Below are 20,413 nucleotides of genomic sequence, written 5' to 3' on the forward strand. Positions count from 1 at the left end.
ATGTTTTTTCTATTGTAAAACAATGCCGATCTGACATGAAATTGTGACGCAGCTTTTAATAATGAATGTGTTTCTTTTATTAAGACGTTCAGACAGGCTGTTAGAAATACAACTTAAACTGCGCTTTTCCTAAACTCAACACCCCCTGCGTCTTAAAACAGAGGCGTTCTCATTCAAGCGGGAGTCAGAAAAACATCCTGCCTTGCATAAACCGGCGGTCGCGATCCTATTGTTGAACTCCATTGTGCTGCACTTGCGTCCGTAGAAGGTGGTGCATCCCGGTAGCCAATGTGCAGGAAGTGTAAATAGACCTTGAAGCATGTTAGATCCAATTTATAAAATTCCCAAACGCAGGCACACAAATAAAATTACTATTTTTTAAATAATGTGGTTGGGAGGGGGGCTGGGCAACCATGCCAGCATTCCGATTCACCAGCAGATGGTCCTGTTTATGACCTGCAGGGCGCGTGAAGTGGCTGCTGGCAAATGGAATCAAAGCGACCGGTCGCTTTGACGTTCTTGGCTTGTCTTGCTTTGTGGGAGGGGTATGAGAAGCGAATTCCTGTGCACGCGCCTGGGTCACATGAACTGTGTGCGATCTGATCCACAGTGGGTAGACTTTTGAAAGCAGTTTACTATAATCTCACCAAAAACAATGCTTACGCATTGTTTCAGCGAGACCTAAAAATTAGGTCTGCACAGGAGGCAGGGCTGATGGGATACCACACCAACTGGAGATTTCAGAATGCACTCATTGAAGAAGAGGTGGAAATCCATTTGGAAGTCAAGCCATTGATGCATGTGGCAAAAGACCGTGAACATCCATCTAGCGGCGCATGGTGGAGCAATTCTCATTTTAAATTGGTCACCTACCTCCATGAATTAGGGTGAAATTTGTATTTAGGGGTGCGTTCAGTTTGAAGCCGTTAACATCCCGAACAGAATGCTGTCAAGTCAGTTTTTCAGGTAATGGAAGCAAGACGTTCAGGATAACTTAAGATACAGTGGAATACCATCATCCGCATACTGACAGAGTGTGATACTGTCTTACCAGGTGGATACCAAGAGGTTCCAGATACAAACTGAATAGCAAGGGTGATAGGATGGCTATCAGTATTAAATAAAACTGAGAGCTCAACAGTGTCAATATATGGATTACAGTACGCAGAGTAACATTCTAACTCTTGGAGGATCTAATAAAATTACAATTGTGCCAATCTTAAGCTTTCCTTAAATCGTTTGGGGTTTAGGTGGGCTAAATCTCCCAAATTTCCGGAATTTACAAGGTGACAAATGTGCCTGATTGGAAGCAAGAACTAGGTCTCTGTTGTCCCCTTGCCCCTACTCCAAAGTGGGAACTACTAGTTATTCAAAAGGGCAGAAACGTCCATGTGCTGGGCTTGAAGCAGGCTGGGCTCAGAGAAGTGAATACACTCATCATTTGAGCAAAGTAATTGCCTACCAGGGAGCAACCTAGGTGAGAAACTCCCCCTAGACTTTTCTGAAGATGGTCCATTAAGAGGTGCGTATTTATTTTAGAGTCTATGCCATACATAGCCCTTACTGAAACAACTTCTTATTATACCCTGGTTAAAACCATATACAATTTAGAAACATAAACGTACCAAACTATGTTAAGAACTGAAAACTTAATTAGAAGCTAAATAAAGACACAAATTTAGATCGCAACCAGATCTGCTTTCAGGTAGATCTTGAAAAAGGACCCTGGTTGAAAGGGAGTCTAAGGACAAGAAGCAAACATCAAAGTTAAAAAGTGCTCTTTTATCATTCCTAATCCCCATGCATAACAAAGTAGGTCTGGTGGGCATCATGTTCAACTCCTTTCAAACATACTTGGAGAAAGGCATTGTTCATATCCCACTAACTTCAGCAGAAGACTCAGTCTCTTGTAATTAAAGAATGAAGAGCAGGAAAAGCAAACTGCTAAGGGTTCAAACTGGACATTTTGTGTTTTGATTACATTGTAGATATTACGCCACTTCATATTAGTTAAAATGCAGCTCCCGAGCTTTCTGGGAAAACAGACAACCAAATAAGAAAACATTTCCACAATCTCCATTGGCAACGACACATTAAAATCGTTCTTATAGCCATAATACTTAATTTAGTTGGGATACAAAATATTTTCACTTTTAGGTAACTAGATTCTTCTTGCAGATACTTTTTGGGTGCAAATCTAAGTATAGCTCTCACTTAATTTAGCAATTTATATATTGACTGGTAGTACCAACATTAACTCACCAACGAAAAAAGCAATATCTGTGGCATAGTACCACACGAAACTCAGAATGATGACTTAAGGTTATGACAAATATCTCAATCAGCTTAATTACATCAGTCTATGTTAGGCAGAAATGTTCCCATCTCTTTGGCTTTAAGTGTGCAAGCAGAGCCCACAGACGTTGGTGAGCATTTAAAGTAATTGCAAAAAAGCAGGTATGATTTCTTTTCAAACGTGTTGATTCTCTCCTTGAATATACATTTGTTACACATCTCCTTACGCTTGTGGGTTTATAAGTTCTTCTTTATATTTAATGAAACCTAACAGAATTATCACACTTTCCCAAATACACAATATTTTATTATTTCCATCCAAGTAATGTGTGAGAAACCATTTAAAATCTATTAATAGAAGTAAACAGCTGCCAATCATGAACAGCAACAAACCAAATTCAGCCCTTTAATATTGCTATTTAATGCACCAAAGATGGCTGATTAAGACTGAAAATAAACCGAACAAACAAAGGAGCAGTGCTTTACAAAGCCCCATCTAATGGACAGCGTCGCTGCTCACAATTATTCTTTTTGTGAAATGAAAGTGCTGTGGCTGAGCAAGATTACAGGGATTACTAAATGTGGACGGGTAAAGGATTTGGAGCCTAAGCTCAAACCCTAACAGAGCTTTGAAATCTGTGCAACTGAAAGTAGTACCTTCAACACACCTTCTGTCTAGGTTACAGGTACTGAGAGGCAATGGGAAGTGGTCCTGGAATGGGTACCATGCTATGTAATGTGAATAAAACATGTAACTCAAAAGTCAATTTTGCCCTGCAACTCGCCTGTGTCATGCTCATGACGCTGTTACATTGGTAGTCTCCAAATTTAGGCTGCTGGCTTGGTGTGACGGCGAGAGGAGGATTTTCCATCTCCGGGTAGGCTGCTTTAATTGCATCTCCAAATATCGACTGCAGGCGCGAATTGATGTTAATCATGCTTTTGGTGGGCTTATTTCTCTCCTCCTCAAGACTCTGCAGGAAATCACAACAAATGAATACATACATACATATGGAACAATGTACAGTTTTGCTAGGAAAATTAGCATTTCTTTTGGAATGTCTCCCCTGTTACACAGCCAAGAACTACATATTAAGCACTTCCATTTGATAATACAATAAATGTTAATGTTTCTTAGAAATGCATCTAACTGGCACTAGAAGTATATTCTCTGCATCTGTATCCCTTTCTTCACAATATGTTTAGGGCTCTATACAGACCCATTCTGCAGGTGGAGCACCGGCTTTTACGATTGTGAAAGCTTAAGTAAAACACAATCTTTGCACGACAAGTAAAAGTTATAACAATTTAAAGCATCTTCCTGTGCGCAAAGTATCAAATTATTGTGCTAAACTAAATGTTACTTTTTAGGTCACAATCCCATGAAAGCAGTTATAAATTTGTGAATTTCACTTTTCAACATATAGGCAGGATGTGGGTCACCATCTCACCCTACCGCTTTTCCTGCCATCCATCTTCAAAAGCCCTTTCCAGTTTAACATTTTATCAGTAAGCCTTACAACCCAGGGTATGCATAACAAGATGTTTGTAAGGACATACTGCCACCTTACCTCCAGCCTAGGATATGAGAATATGGTGGCAAGGATTGGGCTGCACTGAGATGTAAACAGGAGGCAGTCTGGAGCATTAGCCAGGCAAAGGGTCTGATTTAGATGCGGGAGGGCCAGTTACTCCAGCACAACGCTGAGGGATATCCCGTCTGCCAAAATATAAATCCCATTATCTCCTATGGGGCTTATATTTTGGCGGACCGGATATCCGCCACTGTTGTGACGGAGTAACCCATCTACCAACATCTAAATCAGGCCCAAAGTCACAACAGGAAGCAGCAGCCAGACAACGACGTGAGACAAGCATTAATCCACCAGTGGGTAGTCGGCATTGTCACCCCTTCCCTACTGAGGAGTGGGAGGCTCAACCAACATTGGAATTAGCACACAACGAGACAAACCGGTTCAAAACTGCAAATACTGCCCACAGGGGAAGAATGGGCCTGATAGCCCCAATGGTGCTTAATGGAGCAGAGACAACCCCTGGACCTGCAATGCCTCTTCTGGAGGCAAATCAATGCTGCTGAGTTATGATAAGTTGGTGAACGTAGACCTGGGGCAGGGATAATACTGATCAATTTGTACAGCGCACAGTTGCTTCCAGAGAAGCGTACCGGCGCTAGCAGCATTCGGATCATCTTGATGTATGTGCTCTAATCAGGGGTTCCTAAGTGACAGTGGATAATTTCTTCAAGGAACAAAGAACTGTGACCATAAGCTGGTAATGACCAATATGAGTATGGGTTCCAAAGATTATTCACATGAATGTGGCTCCAGATTTAGTCACTATGTATTAAATTGTTTCCACCCCAGACAGAAGGGAAATGTCTGTCTTGGAACATCCAACAACAAGTTCATCAAAGCAGCAGTGTAAGCAGTAGGTGAGAACTCCACCTGTATGAGAGAGTGTGACCCCCTTGCCTGGCTTTACAACTGATCATCAAGGGAATGCTGATGGTGCTGGCAGGATACGACTGAAGAAAGCCACCATCCCTTCGATACAGGGAAGGCTTAACAATTCCCGAAGAACCCTTCCATAGTGAAGGTGGTTGGAGACTCTGGACCCTGATAAGCTGTGGTGAATGCTTTTGAAAAATTAAGATTTTCCATAAGGAAGAAAAGACTACTTGGCAGAATCTCCTAATAAATTAGATCTTATGCTGCAATTGATGCACAAGACCCGTATGGCTTCCAAGTGCAAGACAAGCAGAATAGGGAATCAAAGTTGTGCTGCTATGTGCTGACGAGTAAAAAACAGATTGAGTACAAAAGAGGCAAAATTTACTATCATTGAGTCCGTGGTGATGTTAATCCAAAACCAATTCAAAGACTTACAAGAAAGAACACGCATTCTGGCGAACTGAGAAAAGGGCTTTGAGGGAAGATCTAGAGTGAGCAATTTCGGGAGTGAATTCCGAGGGCCGAACTTTTCCTGCTTGAATGGCTAAACACAACAGTGGTACCTAAGTGTACAACAGAATAGTTCTCTGTTGTGATGGCTGATATGGCCACTGGGCCCCTAATGCCACCATGAGGTGTATCAAACCACCAACTAGCAAATTTCTGAATTTATTGCAACAGACAATATTTTGTAGAATGCCAGACAACCCGGTCACTACATAGTTGGCACCACACAAATTCTGATATTTCTGGATTACACTCTGGGGGTACAGCAGCAAAGGAGATCATTCCGGTAGGTGAAGAAGAGAATCAGATAATTGCAAGTGATACATGTTGGCATTCCAGAAAAAACTAAAGGTGGTTCTCGACGGCATGTCTCTCTTCAGAGATACAGCAGAGGCATGGGAGTGAACTAAAAGCTGGCGGCCACTGGTGAACCTGAGAGACCGCCTTTGTCGAGCAAACCCAAATTGAGAGCCAAGTTAAGGAGAAAGAACCAAACCGTAATAGCTAACAAAACAGCAGCAGGTACGGGTGTACAGGCACTCAATGAATCTGTAAACTCTACACTGAATTACAGAAATTTACATTGGTGATGGCCAGGCAACTTCAAGAGATGCTTCTGAAGGAACAATTGATTCCATTTGAACGGGCCCTCTAATAATACTTCGGATTACTGAGAATACAAGCAGAACTAAAGAGGAGTCCTAACTGGGGTAATTTGTGACACTGAGTAGTTACAGAGTAAACTGACATGGTAAAATAGGTCAGATAACATTTGTAAGATTATGGTACAATGTCTAAGGCTCCAGATAAACATTGCACATTAATTTGCAAAAGGGGATGGATATATGACAGAGTGGAACCATCTATAAAGATTGTTAATTGTGCATTATTTTCTTTTAAGAGGCAGTTTTGAAGATAACCTAATGCAATAACTTATTTACTAGTAATTGGAATACAAGTGTTTTTATTCTGTCCTTGAAGGGGAGCGAGCGGGTGAGGTGGGATGTGGTAGTGAGAGACTGGGGAGGCAGGCAAATGGCAACAAACTCATGACAAAGGAGTAATGTGTTAAGCTTTGGTGTCAATGGCAATTTCATGTGCCTGGAGCAGCTAAATCAGCAAAGGCAAATTAGCCCCTATTTAGGTCAGGCACAGAGTCCCTTTTCTAGGAGACACTGAGTGGGCAAAAGACATCTGGATGGTTGGTCTCCATAAATATTGCCCATATATTCCCAGACTTTGCCCTCGGTTTTATTACTGGATGAAATAGCAAAACAGTTGCTGCTAGAGAATTCGGTTCCAATAATGAAGTGTGGTGATTATAATTATGTGGCTCACACGGAGTTGAACAGATTGTATTTGTCCCTTTCCAGGATGGCTGGTGTAAAACTTGCAGCATAGATGGTCTACTGTGGATGGTGAATTGGGGTTTGCATGATCTTTGGAAACTAGCACACCTTCTGATAAAATAATTTTTTTTGTACAGCCCAGTGTACGAACTCCATAGCAGATCAGAAGAATTTTTGCCCCTGCATCACAGGTTCCATACACCTCTGCTTGCTGAATTCTTATGCAGGACATTATAGGACCGTTGCACTGTTGGTTGGAACAGGCGGACTACATCCATAATGGCGTCAGCATAAAGCTACTTGGCAAAGCCCCACTTTCCGATGCACCCTAGGATAAAGCATAACTGAAGGACTCTGAAGACTCCGTGGGTAATGTAGGGATTGAATGGAAGGCCTTTAAGGAAACAGAAGGGCATGCATTAATGGCCAACATTGCTTGGACAATTGTACTTAGAGAAGTGTACCAGCTGGGAACTGGAAGCAATTCACTGAGAACCAGTTTGTGAATGAACCTCAGCTCAAGCATCGCTGTTAACATTTAAGAAAAAAACTGTAGAGCACCGACAGACTTAAATGTTTAGATTTCTTTGAATTTACGGGCAGGCAGCTCTTGGAAGGCCACAGATTGGGTCATGTATTAGTGCCGCTCGTAAACTCAGAAATGATCTGCCTACCTGCGACAGAACTTTGAGGGAGCAATATTGAGAATACTATACAAGACTGCACTGCCTAGTGTACACACAGAACAGATTCTGCCATTTTTGGTGGAAATGTGCCTTTCTAGGCATACACCAGAGCAGAGGATTCACATGGATGCACATCTAGTATAATGGGGTGCCCCTCAGAACCTGGGTGTACAAGAATGTGGAGAAAATTGGTTCTGTCTGGTAACCAAATTGATTCTTGGTATACTCAATAATAACCAATACAAAACAGTCCTATTCAAACCTTTCCGTAATAATCATTTAAAGGGAAAAATAGAAAAAAAAGGACAAAGAACATGAATCAACGGCACACCAAATTAAAATCAAGCAAATTCTGTATTTAAGAAACCAACCATGAGGAGCCAAGATGGCGATCGGAACGGTCGCATAACCGCCTCGCTCCGTGATCTCTTCCTCCCCGCCACCTATCCTGTATTTGATCCTGCTCGGGGTGTTCCGAATTTGGTCACTGAGGAAGAGCCTTCACTTACCATCCTTTTCCGGGGCTCTGGCGTGCAGTGATTCCGGCGTTCTGCCCTGGTCACTTTGTTGGCCTTCCCGGCCCAGACGCCGGGGCCTCGAGTGCTGTGCCTGCCCGGAGATGATCGGAGTGCCGGCGGTCCGGAACCGGTGGAGAGACCCGATGGTGGGAGCCTGAGAGCCGCGGGCCGGGACCCCTGGGGCAGACCCGCCCCCGCTGGTGGGCCACCCCGCATGTCCGTTCGCCTACCGGCCCGAAGAAGAGAAGCCGCGCTGTCCGGCACCCCTCAAGTGAGAAACCCACTCCTGTTAGTCCCGCCCGGGATCCGGTGCTGGGCTCCCCCCGAGTGCTGTGGGGAGCACGCCCGTTCTTCTGGTGACTCTCCTTTCTCCGCCGAGCGCCATCCGCCGCGGTTTGGCGGTGAGCCCTGGGGCCGCCGGTGCTCCTGATGGACTTGGAAGAACCTGCGGCGATGGCGGAGGGTGCTGTACTTAAGATGGCGGATGGCCCCTCGGGGTGTCTTTCTCCTGGAGACAGGGAGGTTACCGCATTTGCTTTCTCCAGCCCTCGTTTGGTTTGGGCGGCCCCTACTCGGAGTGCTATCTGGTTTGCCCTGTCTGCTCTGCGGATCGACCTGTCCTTGAAGGGTCGAGCCTTGGAGTTGCGGATAGCTGCCATGGTGGCTCCGCCATTTTGTGACGAAGTGTCGTCTCCCCGAATTGTACTGCCTGAAACTTCGCCGGCGGCTGTGCTGGGATCTCCGGCTGGGTGCTCGATTCTATGGGATCTAGCGGACCCGGTGCCGATGCTGCAGTGCTTTCCACATCCTGTTTTCTTTGCTTCGTGCTGGACGGCCCAGATACTGTGCTTGACCACGTGGATCTTTGAGGAACTTTTGCATTCTGACTGTTGCCGAGTTCTCCTGGTTGCTTCTAGTTTGCCGGGACGTTGTTTTGCGGAGATCCCACCGGCTTTTCTTGACTGGTATGGACCCACTGTGTTCTGCTGTTTTTTGGCTGTGGCGGGGTTGGGAAGCTCGACTCTTCATAAAAGTGGACAGGGGTGATCGTGCCCGGATGTCTGTGGGACCCTTTTTACATGGCATCTCCGGGCCTCGTTATTCTGGATGGTTCCTGTTTACATCCTGGTGTAGGCTTTTCTTGACCCTCCTTTTCGACCTCGATTAGTGCATTATTGTTGCGGGGGGGTAGTGTTTTATGTCTCGGTCGCTGGCTCCTCTCCTCTCTCTTTCTTCCTTTTCTTCTCCTTCCTTTTCTTATTCCCCTCTCTTTCTTCGTTATAATTCCCTTTCTCTTTTTCTATATTTCGGGTGACTCTGGGCGACAGGCACGCTGTTTAGTGGGGTAGGCCGTAGCCATTACAGTGATGTAGGGTGGGGGGGGTGTTTGTTATTTTAGTTTGTTTTATTCTATGGCCCCTTTTTTGCCTTTTCCAGGGGGTGGGCTATGTCCCTTGGTGTTTACTCCTCTGTTTCGCTAGCGTCTGCACTTTCTCCTTTTTCGGGGCGGGTGGGCTGTACGTGTGGCGTCCACTTTATTTGTATGCTGGTATTCTTCCTCTATTCTGCACCTGGTATGGGCGTGTGAGGTCTTTGGGCTTTGCCCTACTGTGGTCGTCTGCTTGCGTGGGGGGCTATTTCCCTCCCGCCCCCCCCCCCTTCTTTGCTGTATATGTTGCATGACGCGCTGGTAGATATGGTTGCTGCCTCCTTTATATAATGTAAAATGAAACCTCTTTTATCCTGGCGCTGGCGATGTAACGACTTTATTTGCATCCATCCTGTATTTACCCTATCGTATACATTGCTTTGTTATTTTGATTCTCCTGACTTTGCGGCCGGCCCCTGTGGTTGTAGGCCAGCGCTTGTACTCACGTCTCTCTCAATAAAGGTTTTTAAAAAAAAAAAAAAAAAAAAAAAAGAAACCAACCATATATTCTTTTACATTTTATGGTGTCAAACTGACATTAGAAGGCTGTAAGAGTTAATGAACATACACTTTGTTTGAACAGCGGCGCAAGTGCTATGGTGAAAAAGGAGCGAATAAGAGTGATAAATGTGAACAGGATAAATGTGAACAGGATATATACAGTGCTGTACGGATAGTTGAAACTGATCATTCAGAAGACACCATCTCTAGGTACATGAAGCTGCGAACCGTTTTAAATTCAAATTTCCATTTCACCTGGGACGGAGAGAGTGCACAGCTCACCTCAGATAAAGTTCAAAATTGGCCTGCTATAAATAAAAATCGTATCCTCGGACAGTCCCCCGCTGAATGTTTTGCAACATATGAAAACCTGCTGACTTCTCAGCTGAAAGTGATCTAGAACTATGCTTGGGAATTTGGTAAGCTTTTCCCAAGGTAGAGGTGGTGGTGATGATGCCACCAAACCTAGATCATGGTCACCAAGAAAACACTTCAAGCAGCAAACTTTGAGACTCTCAGGTGGGAATATCTAGTCCTGGTTATGGAGCATACAAAATATGTATAAAAGTCTAGATCGAACTTCTCATTACAGAAAGAACTTCCAGTTTCAGGTGTTCGAATGGAGGAGGTTATTTCCTACCAATGGGCCAAAGGTGTAGGTAAAGACTCCCTCCTCTCCATACAATTATTTGTTCTGCTAAAACAGCCTCTAACCAGTTCTAATAGGCTGGAGAGCTGTGACAGACTATTACGGGATGTTTAACATAACATTGATTTCCTTATGTACATTAGAAGCTTGAACGCTTATTTGACTCCAACAATTGAGAACATGAAAATGAAGGGTGAAATTGGAGAAATTCCTTATTTGCCCTCTGACGCATCAGAGTAAATAGGCATTATTATTTGTACAATGGGACCAACAAATGTTGACACCTATCACGTTTAAATACTTGGGGGTATGGATACATAATATTGGGCACATGTGATCAAGGCAATGTACGCAGAGAGCTTGTGGTGTTCACAAGCTCAATATCTTTTTTTGTGTAATCTTCCACTGTCACTCATAGGCCGAAAATAACTCTCAAAAAAGGTTATGCAACTACACCGGTTGCACCATTTTGTTACAGGAGCAGTTATTAAGCCGCAGAGCATTTTCAGGGAGCTCCAACCACTGATTATTAAATTGATATGGGGCGCAAGTAGATGGTGAATTGCAATAGAAAAAGGTCAGTTTCCGGTGTAGGGAGGGAGGAGTCAGACTGCCCAATTTTGAATTACATTATCAGGCAGCTAAATGGATATCAGCTAGAAGAACTGAAGCAGAAAGGACCATGATTCCGGACACAGGATATATGGACTTTGATGATGTCAAAGAACATTTGGTGATATCGAAGGGAAGACTATCCCTTTCACCAGTGGTATTGACGTGCAAATCTGTTGGGGAAACAGTAGCTGAAAATAACTGCAACACATACCGCACAAGTCCCACAGCTTCCAATCTGATGTCGCGCAAGCTTCACAATTGATGAGCAGAGGAAATAAGGACTAGGCCCAAGAAAGCTGCTAATAACTAAAGTGCGAGTGAGACTTGTTTACTAGCGATCAGCAACTGAGATGCGAGGTAGACACTGGATCATAATTTTCAGATGAAAACTGGTCTACAGCTAAGGGTTCTATACAAAGTGGTATCTTGGAATGATAAATTAAAATATAGTCAATGTAATTACTGCCATCAGACACACGTAACTCCATACAGGATCGGTAAGATGTTTGAAAGGGCTGGCTGCCCAGGATGTGAAGAGGCAGAATCTGTTTTATACCACATGGTTTAGAAATGCTCAGTACCTACACCTTACTAGGGGGTATCCGCAACAATGGAAACGCTAACCGGTAGCTTGCTACGGCCGAGGTCTAAGAAGGCAATATATATGAATGAAAGTTTGCCGACCTAGCATTGTTGATGGTGAAGTATGGTATAGCCTAGACCTAGAAATCGCCTGTGGCTCTCAGCATCGCTGTGTGGAAAATAGATGTGCGCAGATAGGCAAAGATTGGGTGCTCTGTGTTCAGTAACACAGGAGGAAAGCTGCGGCCACTGGTGATGGCAGCGACATAGTATTACATTTTTGCTTGAACCTTGAGAAGTGCACTGACCATACTCCACCATGAGCACTATGAGTGGGTTGGATTGAGATGTAATGCTTGTGAAGTAATAGTGTATGGGTTGAGAAGAAATATTAAAGGATAGGCACATTTTGGTTTAACAGTGTAGATGTAAAATACCAGCATGTCAATATTTGGAGAAGTACCCAAATCTGATCCCCTCCCTGAGATTAAATAGAAGAAGAATTACAATATTTTAACAGTTATAAACATTGAAAGATGAGCTCAATTGATTGTTTCATGATTAGCTGTTGAGCTGTTTGGGAAGAACTTATTATTTCTGTGCATAATGTGACGGAACGTTGTGTATTAATTACAGTGTTATAGTGCACAGACGTATCTGAAGCTAAAATAAACAAAGTTTTTGTTTTAAAAAAAATATGGATGAAGCCAAAGACAAAGTCCATTCTGCACAGCTCCCCAGCTTTTGAAATACTCAACAAGTTATCTACCTGCTTGATAAAGCCTCTGCAGAGGTCTACGGCTGCTGTTAAATATTTATTATACTCAAAAAATGAGCTAGTTATGTTGACTTTGTGGTTAGGGTAGAAAAACTAAAGACCATTGAAATTCCCAAGTGATGGTATACTGCACAAACTGCTGTGCATGAGCTGCTCATGACATCACTGATGATATCTCAAAATACATAATCATTTCAACATAGTGACTATGTGTTGTGTAGTGAGAGCACAAGTGATGGAGGAACACAATCTGCCTTCAAGGAATTCAACAATACCCAAAGATGAGTGCAGAATACAGGGAAATGGAATTTGCGGAGCCATTGACAATGGCACAGATTGATGCGTCCTTTCACTGCAATGTGTTGGCCCTGGCATACAGCATCTTTCCTTGGCACATTTTGGGCATTTAATGAGTCAGAATGGCACTCCTTGCCATACTGTAGAAATCTTAAACATAATGGTGGCAATTACTGAAGATGCCCCATAGGCATAAGGGGCTATGTATGCATTATGGAGGCTTCGTCATTAGGAAATCTTTTGGGGAATTTTACCGGAATTCAATACATAAAATTGATACTTGTATAGCGCACTACTCACCCGCAAGGGTCTCAAGGCGCTTGTACGAATACCGCTGTGGAACCCATCCTGGCTTTCCCTGTGAGGTGTCCACTACTGGGCACCCCCAAGGTGGAGGCCAGGCATCCTTAGCATTGTGGGGGCCGTTGTGGAGATTAAGCAAGCTATTGCCCAGAGTTGCAGAGTGGGACTCCATGATTGGAATAGGCACCGAGGCGAGAATTATCAGGTCCGTGGAATTTTTGAGCCCAAGACCCACCGAGGTGGGAAATTGAACCCTGGTCCCGGGCTAGACCTCTGCATCAGGGTCTGCCGCTCTAACCATTGAGCCACACTTCTCCACATGATACTGTATAGTGGCCCTTTCTGGTATATTTTGAACATCTTTATCACAATAAATACCATCTAAGGCATAATGGTGGCCATGTCTAGCATTTGCCGTACATCCACAGCTTCTAACAAGTATGATACCGTAAAGGGGAGTCTACTGGATTTTAGTGGCTACCACTAGCAGATGATGCGCGTCCTTGGCATGTGGTTACAAAAATGACAATGATCGAGCTTCTATCAACATAGACCATATGAGCTTTCGGACAAAATGACAAGGTGGTATCCGGGAACCAAATGTGTGAATTTACTGTCAAAATATTACTATTTAGATAATTGTACATAAAATGTGTACACTTTTAGTTAGGGGAATTGCATTTATTTACCCATAATGAAAATCTGGCATGTGGAAAAAATATTTTTTTTTTCCCGGAACTGTTGATGTCTTAGGGACAAAATGATTGCATATTTAAAATACATCAAATAACTGAGTGACAGTTCATTCCGAGTTGGGTGCACCCAATGCTGGTACAATTTCCTTGGCTTTTATTGTTGTATTATAGTATTTGTAGCACTTACTAACCCTATGTGAGACATAGAAGAGCGTATCAACACATACAGTATGCTATGCCATGTAAGTCTGTTAATACCGTCCATAATGTTTCTATTTAATATATGAATTACACTTTCTCCACACTTACCCCTCAGAACATAGTCTCGGGTATAATACAGAACATAATCTAACTGAAAGGGCAAGATGTGAAACTAAAACTAGGATGGCAGCATTGAAGACATATGTTATATACACCTGTATTTGTCAAATGTCATACCCAGAGTATTTGGACTGGTTTTAAACCCTAATTCTTTTGAGCCAATTTCAAAGCAATTAAAAATAAATCATAATACCCCCACTTTTTTATTACCTTTCCTGTCGGAATAATCTCCCTACAATCCTGAGCAGTCAAATGCCTTAAGCATTCGAGTGCCACGTCAGAATTGCGTATGATATTTGAAGCTAATTAATTTTAAAGCGTTCTGTAAAATTTATATTTTAGTCAATTTTTACAACCTAAACCGCTGGTAACCCTCCAGCCTTACTAAGGAGCCTTCGAGACTTTGATTTATCTGCTGAGTGTATACTCAAATGTTCCAGGAAGAACTGTGACGCTTTAGATACATTCTTTGTAAATTGTGGTGTAAAATGCATCAGTAGCTCTGTTTTCTGAATTATTTTACCGGACGAATATCCTTCAACCCTTCTAGGCAGGATTTGGCATGCTTACTTTGATACGGCATAAAGTATGGGCACGGGGTTTATTTTTATGGATCCTGCTTTCAGCAAAGAGTTATCTATTTCTTGGAATACTCAGAGGGCGGATAAGTGCAATAGTTTACAGTAAAGTGAAACCACCCAGCAGTTGCATCAGACCTGAACTTTGGACACAATGTAAAAAAAATATGGACTAGTCGCTGTTAATTCCGGCTGACAAATCCGGTCATATGTCTCCTAAGCATTGCATCATTCCAAGGCGTAACTTTAGAGGTTATTGCATCAGACATCAATAACAAAGAAACCAACAGCATTAAGAAATAAAAAAACTTTGAGGAAATAACTGATTGTTAATATTAGTTACTGAGCTAAAAGTCGTTTCCATTTCCCCCCTAATATTTATTTTTTATGTGTGTATTTATTATCTAAGAACGCATGCACAATCGCAGTAACTCCGAAGAGAAAACTGTTTTAGGTAGTTTGCAGTATTTGCCCCACAAACGTAGGGTTTTGTACACAACTTAATTAAAGTGTGAAATCAAAAGACCTTAAAACATTCCCAAAACCATATTATTTACTACCCTCATACCCCACTAACCAACAGACAAATGCTTATGAAGTAAAAAGTAAAGCCCTCTTTGATAGTGTATTTGAAATCCTCTTCCTATCTACCACAGGACTAAGTTTTTGGCAACAAATGTAACAAATACAGCCAAAAGACAAATGATTACTTTATCAATAGTTTAAGTGAACATAGAAACCTCTTATTCTAATCTTTTTAAAGATACTATTAAAATAAGAGCAAGCTACAACAGGAATACCTCAGTGTAAACAATGAATATTATGGACAGTGGCAATATAACTGTGAAATTCACATTTTCTTTTCTATACTCTAACAGCAACAAAGCAACATATGTTTAAAACAGAAAATCCCCAACTATACATGCAATGTTTACGCAGAACAACTCACCTTGCGGAGTATATTCAGACGGTATTTCAGTTTTGCGTTTTCTTCCTGCAGGTCTTCCAGATTCAGAGAAACTCCTAGATGGCCACCGTTTTTCAGATTCTCTACTTCAGCAGCCAGAGACTTGATCTCTATTTCCTGGCGTGGACAAACGGCGAAGAAGTTTAATAATTTACAGTAAAAAGAGGTTGCAAACAACCATTGCATCAGAAACCTGAACATCCGTGTCAATGTAGAACGTGTTTAGGAACTAGCCAGGAGAGTCACAGCTGACAAATTTGACCACAGGTCTCTAGAACGTCATATTATTGCCAAGTGTGGCTTACAGTTTATTTTGTCAGGCATGAATAAAAAAAGATAGAAACAAAACCAAAGACTCAAAGCAATGGCACCACAAAGAAAGACAGGTTAATCTAAAAGCCCTCTCCATATGCCCAAACCATTAGGGCCTGACTTACGTTTAGTAGCTAGCACGCCATCCATCCGTCTGCCAGAGGGAATTACATTTTCTAAATGTATTGGTCACCACAGGTTCATTGGCGATCTCTGTACCTTCGGAGAAACTGAAGGTACCAAAGTTTCAGTGGACAGCTGTCCACTACATTTATGTCTCCAAAGAGGGAGCTTGCTTTAGAAAAGCATCCTGCATATAGACAGTTTTTTCCCTAGGTGTGGAGAACATTATATTTATTTTATAAAGTGCAAATTCTACCCGAAGGTATCAGAGTGCTTTACATGAGAGCCAGTTATGTTACAGATGGACACATTAATTTTTGTTAGGCATGAGGAGATGAAATTATTTGACCAGAATCACAGGATGTTGAGCATTCCTGTCGAGACTCGAACACGGTTCACCAGCTTCGAGGTAGACTGCTCTAGCCGTTAGGCCACATCCTCTGTTCACCATAACCCGGTTTTCCCTGGCAGTGATGAACGAAAAAAAATGCATCAGACCGTCAGACCTAAATAAGGTGGGTGGTGTGGCGCCCTTACTCGAACAGCCAGCACTCCATTAAGCTGCTGGTGTAAACTTTCCATCAATGGAGCCAGGAGGGGCACTGACGACGGAAACTGGATGGCCCAACAGACTCTAAATTTGGACAAAGGACCAAGAGTTCGGCAGACAGGTACGGCTTCATATTTGTGACGGAGCACCCTCTCCACCAAACCCTAATTCAGGGCTCCTAGTTTTCCACATGTCTATTGCACATGACAGAATTCAAGCACACACTTGCCTGACACCCCAAAACTAACCTTTTATTTTTACCCAGTAATATTTTCTCTGCTTGCCCTAAAACTCACAATTATGTGTAAAATGAAATTCAAAAGTGCAATGAAGAATTTTATCCAATTCCGATTTAGGTGGGACACTCCCCCGTTTTAAAGGCAAAAATGGCTTTACTTAAGCTGCACCCTCAAATTGCAATTGCTTCAATGTACGTTAATGGGGGGAAACATCTCTTACTAATATTTAAATGTTGGCATGTATGGTGGACTCAACCAGAAAACCCCACAAACACACCTCAACAAACAAAAATGCAAAACAAAACCACTGGATTTCCAGACTTTTCAGATTTTCAGACCCGAACAACCCAGCAAACTACCGACCCATTTGCCTGCTCCCCTGGCTTAGTAAAATCTTGGAGAAACATACCAATACTGTGCTGACAGAGTTTTTGGAAGCCAACAATCTCCTGGATCCCACGCAGACAGGCTTCCGCCCCCTACACGGGACAGAGACCGCTCTGCTCGCAGTGACGGAGGAGACAAGGAGAATCTTAGACCTGGGAGGCTCTGCTGCCATTATCCTCCTTGATCTAAGTGCCGCCTTCGACACTGTAAACCACGACATCCTATTGCACCGACTCAGCAGCAAGGGAATATCAGGAACAGCACTTACCTGGCTCAGGTCTTTCGTCTCTAACCGTTCCTTTCAGGTTTTCGAGGGTGACGTCATCTCCCCTAGCAAACCCCTAGACTGTGGGGTGCCACAGGGCTCATCCCGGAGCCCTACTTTATTTAATCTTTATACGAGCCCCCTAGCTGAGATCGTCCGCCCCTTTGGAGTGAAGTTAGTCACCTATGCGGACGACACTCAGCTAGTGGTGGCACTCAACCCCCTGCAAGGCACGTCCAACGGTCTAAAGAATTGTCTGGAGGAGTCGCCGAATGGATGACATCCTCCTGCCTTAAAATGAATGGGGATAAGACGGAGCTTATGCTCCTTGGCAACTCCATCTATAATAACATCGACCCCTTCTGGCCCCCATGCCTCGGTCCTGCCCCAGAACATAAAAACTCTATCAAAAGCCTAGGTATTTGGCTTGACAAATCCCTCAATTCCAACTTCCACGCATCTAAACTCTCAGCCATCTGCTTTGGGCTACTAAGGCTCCTTCGAAAAATTCTCCCTCTGCTGCCTTTCCATGCCAGACAGATAATGATCCAGGGTCTGATCTTATCTCGTCTGGACTTTGGAAATGCCCTTTACCTAGGTGCGCCCCAAACTACCCTGAACAAACTACAGATCATTCAAAACGGTGCAGCCAGAACGCTCCTTCAAATTCCCCGCCGGCTCCCAGTCAAACCCAGACTGAAGGAACTCCACTGGCTTCCAGTGAGAAAAAGGGTCGAATTCAAGGCCATGTGCATTGCTCACCAAGCCTTCTGGAAAAAAGGCGCAGCAATCAACCAATCCCTGGTAACAGCTTATCACCCAACTAGACAGCTTAGATCTGAATCCGCCTTTCGGGTCACAGTACCAAGGGTCAAGAGAGCTAGATGTGGAGGCCGCTCGTTCTCCCTCAACTCGGCCCGACTCTGGAACTCCCTCCCCATCCAACTCAGATCAGAACCTAAACTACTTACTTTTCGCAAATTTCTAAAAACACTTTTTTTTAACAAGCCAGAATAGCCCGAATTATTGTCCACTAGGCCTGTTGTCCGCAGCGCTAGGACGCCCGAGGGTAGCTACCGCGCTTTATAAATGTAATTTTCATTTCATTTCATTTCATTGGCAAATGTCCTATCAGCAATGAAAGTTCTGTTAATCGTGACTCTGAAAATAAGAGTTAAACACAGGTGCATAAATCATATGTAAAACAGCCCCACACGGATTAGAGGAGGATCACACAAATTCAGCAACTAGAGAAGCAAACATTACTACTCATGTCTTCTGACTTGAAATGTGTCCACTTAGCCGACAAATCAACACCACTGCAGCTAGATCTAATCTGAATTACCAGAAAGCGTAGATGCATACCGTTAAAAATGTTAAATTACTTTGTCAGTGTTTACTAACATCCAGTATAACCTAAAAATGCTGCATTCATCAACAGTAAAAGTCGCAGTACTGATCAACTAGAAAAAACAAAATATAGTCCCCAAATCACTAAGTGTATGCCACCATTAAACCAATCTAACGTCGGCCCGTGCGCTAGTCAAAAACAGGTTTGGTACACAGATTGAGACGTTAAAACAGGAACTTGGATAAAGAAAGTGCACAAAAAGTAATAAAAAGCACCACGTAGGATACATAGAACAGAAAAAACATCAATAAAAGAAATTGCAAGCAGTAGCATGTCGCGTCAAGATTGTGCCGTGTAAAGCACAAAGGAGGTTATATCTTACCTTCCCGTTACTGTATTACGAACGCTCTAACTGCAAGTCAGAAAGAATGCTCTCAAATGCTACTTCCAGTGGCCGTAACTAAGAAAAATCCACTATCACTTTCCTTTTGAGTCACCAGGAAACACGCGCTTGGGATGAACTTCACTGCCCCTCCCACGGTTGCAAAAGAGATGCCAAATCACTTCCCTGACCACGAGCTCCAAGATCTGAGCACATTTCACGATAAAGTTATCAACATTTGTACATGCCCTAGAGTTTAAATGTATAGTCTCCATTCACTTTCTTACAATGTGCAGCTGCACATAAGCAAACAGGGGAGCCCCAGCATTTTGTGGGGTCCCCTGAAAGAGACCAATGGGATGAGCTCCCGCTATGACCAGAAAGCAGCCGGCAGGAATGCAACCGTGAACTATAATGTTATCACTCAGAACATACTATCTGCCTTTTGGCTACAGTTATAATGTGCATTATAACATAACCGAAATAAAGAAGTGATTTTTAAAAAATCCCGAGGCAAAGAAATAATAATTATCAAGGGTAACAGACCTCAAATAAATTAAAATAACAATACAGACCGAGAATGAAACAGAAACGCAAACATGAGATAATGATGCAAACCTATTTCAAAGGAATACTTGGGCTGAAAAGGTTCTTTGGCATCAGTCATCTCCTGCCGCCTTTATATTTCCGCTTTGGTCTTGGGGAGAGACAAGTTCTCCTATTGCTGCAGGGTGCGCCAAGGTTTGGCAGCCACTTTAACTCAGCTACCGTTTAAGAGGATCCCAAGGACTAGATGTCAAATGCGAGCCCAACAAGTGGGAAGCTCATGTCAATTGGAGATGGGTCCAATTCCTCACAGTGTTAATTGAATTCCTTTGAGGAATTGCAGCAGATAGCTCAAGACGCCCTAAAATGAAAGGAGGTTTCAAGTACTTCCTACATGTGTCCTTTGTGGCACCCCACCTTCATGCTGAGACACAGCAGATCCACATGGGAAGTTTGGAGACAGGTTTTGCAGTGTGCGATGGCGGCAGAATATATGGTCAGAATATCATTTGAGATAAATAGTGTATCCCAAATAACCGATCACACAAATATCTGCAGTCAATAACACAAAATCAACACCCAATGGGACTTTTTTGTTGCAAACAATAGTTAGGACGATATAGATATATATATATCAGATCATATTTCTGCATACGGTATGTCTTAGAGGGCGCTGGCTCTACCCCGATGCATTTCACCACGGCTGTGGGGCATCCC

General features: G+C 43.0%; 1 protein-coding gene across 2 annotated transcripts in view; it reads right to left on the bottom strand.

Moving 5' to 3' along the window:
- Positions 1–20,413, bottom strand: part of RARS1 (arginyl-tRNA synthetase 1) — a 176,292-nt gene that overhangs the window by 148,349 nt on the left and 7,530 nt on the right. The window contains exons 1-3 of one of the 2 annotated variants that reach the window (XM_078653390.1): positions 19,151–19,437; positions 15,524–15,658; positions 3,081–3,269 (exon numbers count right to left, since the gene is read on the bottom strand). In XM_078653390.1, the coding sequence (XP_078509516.1) occupies positions 3,081–3,233 (153 nt within the window). In that variant the 5' untranslated portion in view covers positions 3,234–3,269; positions 15,524–15,658; positions 19,151–19,437. Of the gene's footprint in view, positions 1–3,080; positions 3,270–15,523; positions 15,659–19,150; positions 19,438–20,413 lie in introns of those variants that run through there. The other variant, XM_078653389.1, reaches the window with a different exon arrangement.

This window comes from Lissotriton helveticus, chromosome 7 (genome assembly GCF_964261635.1).
Source record: "Lissotriton helveticus chromosome 7, aLisHel1.1, whole genome shotgun sequence".
NCBI classification, from domain to species: domain Eukaryota; kingdom Metazoa; phylum Chordata; class Amphibia; order Caudata; family Salamandridae; genus Lissotriton; species Lissotriton helveticus.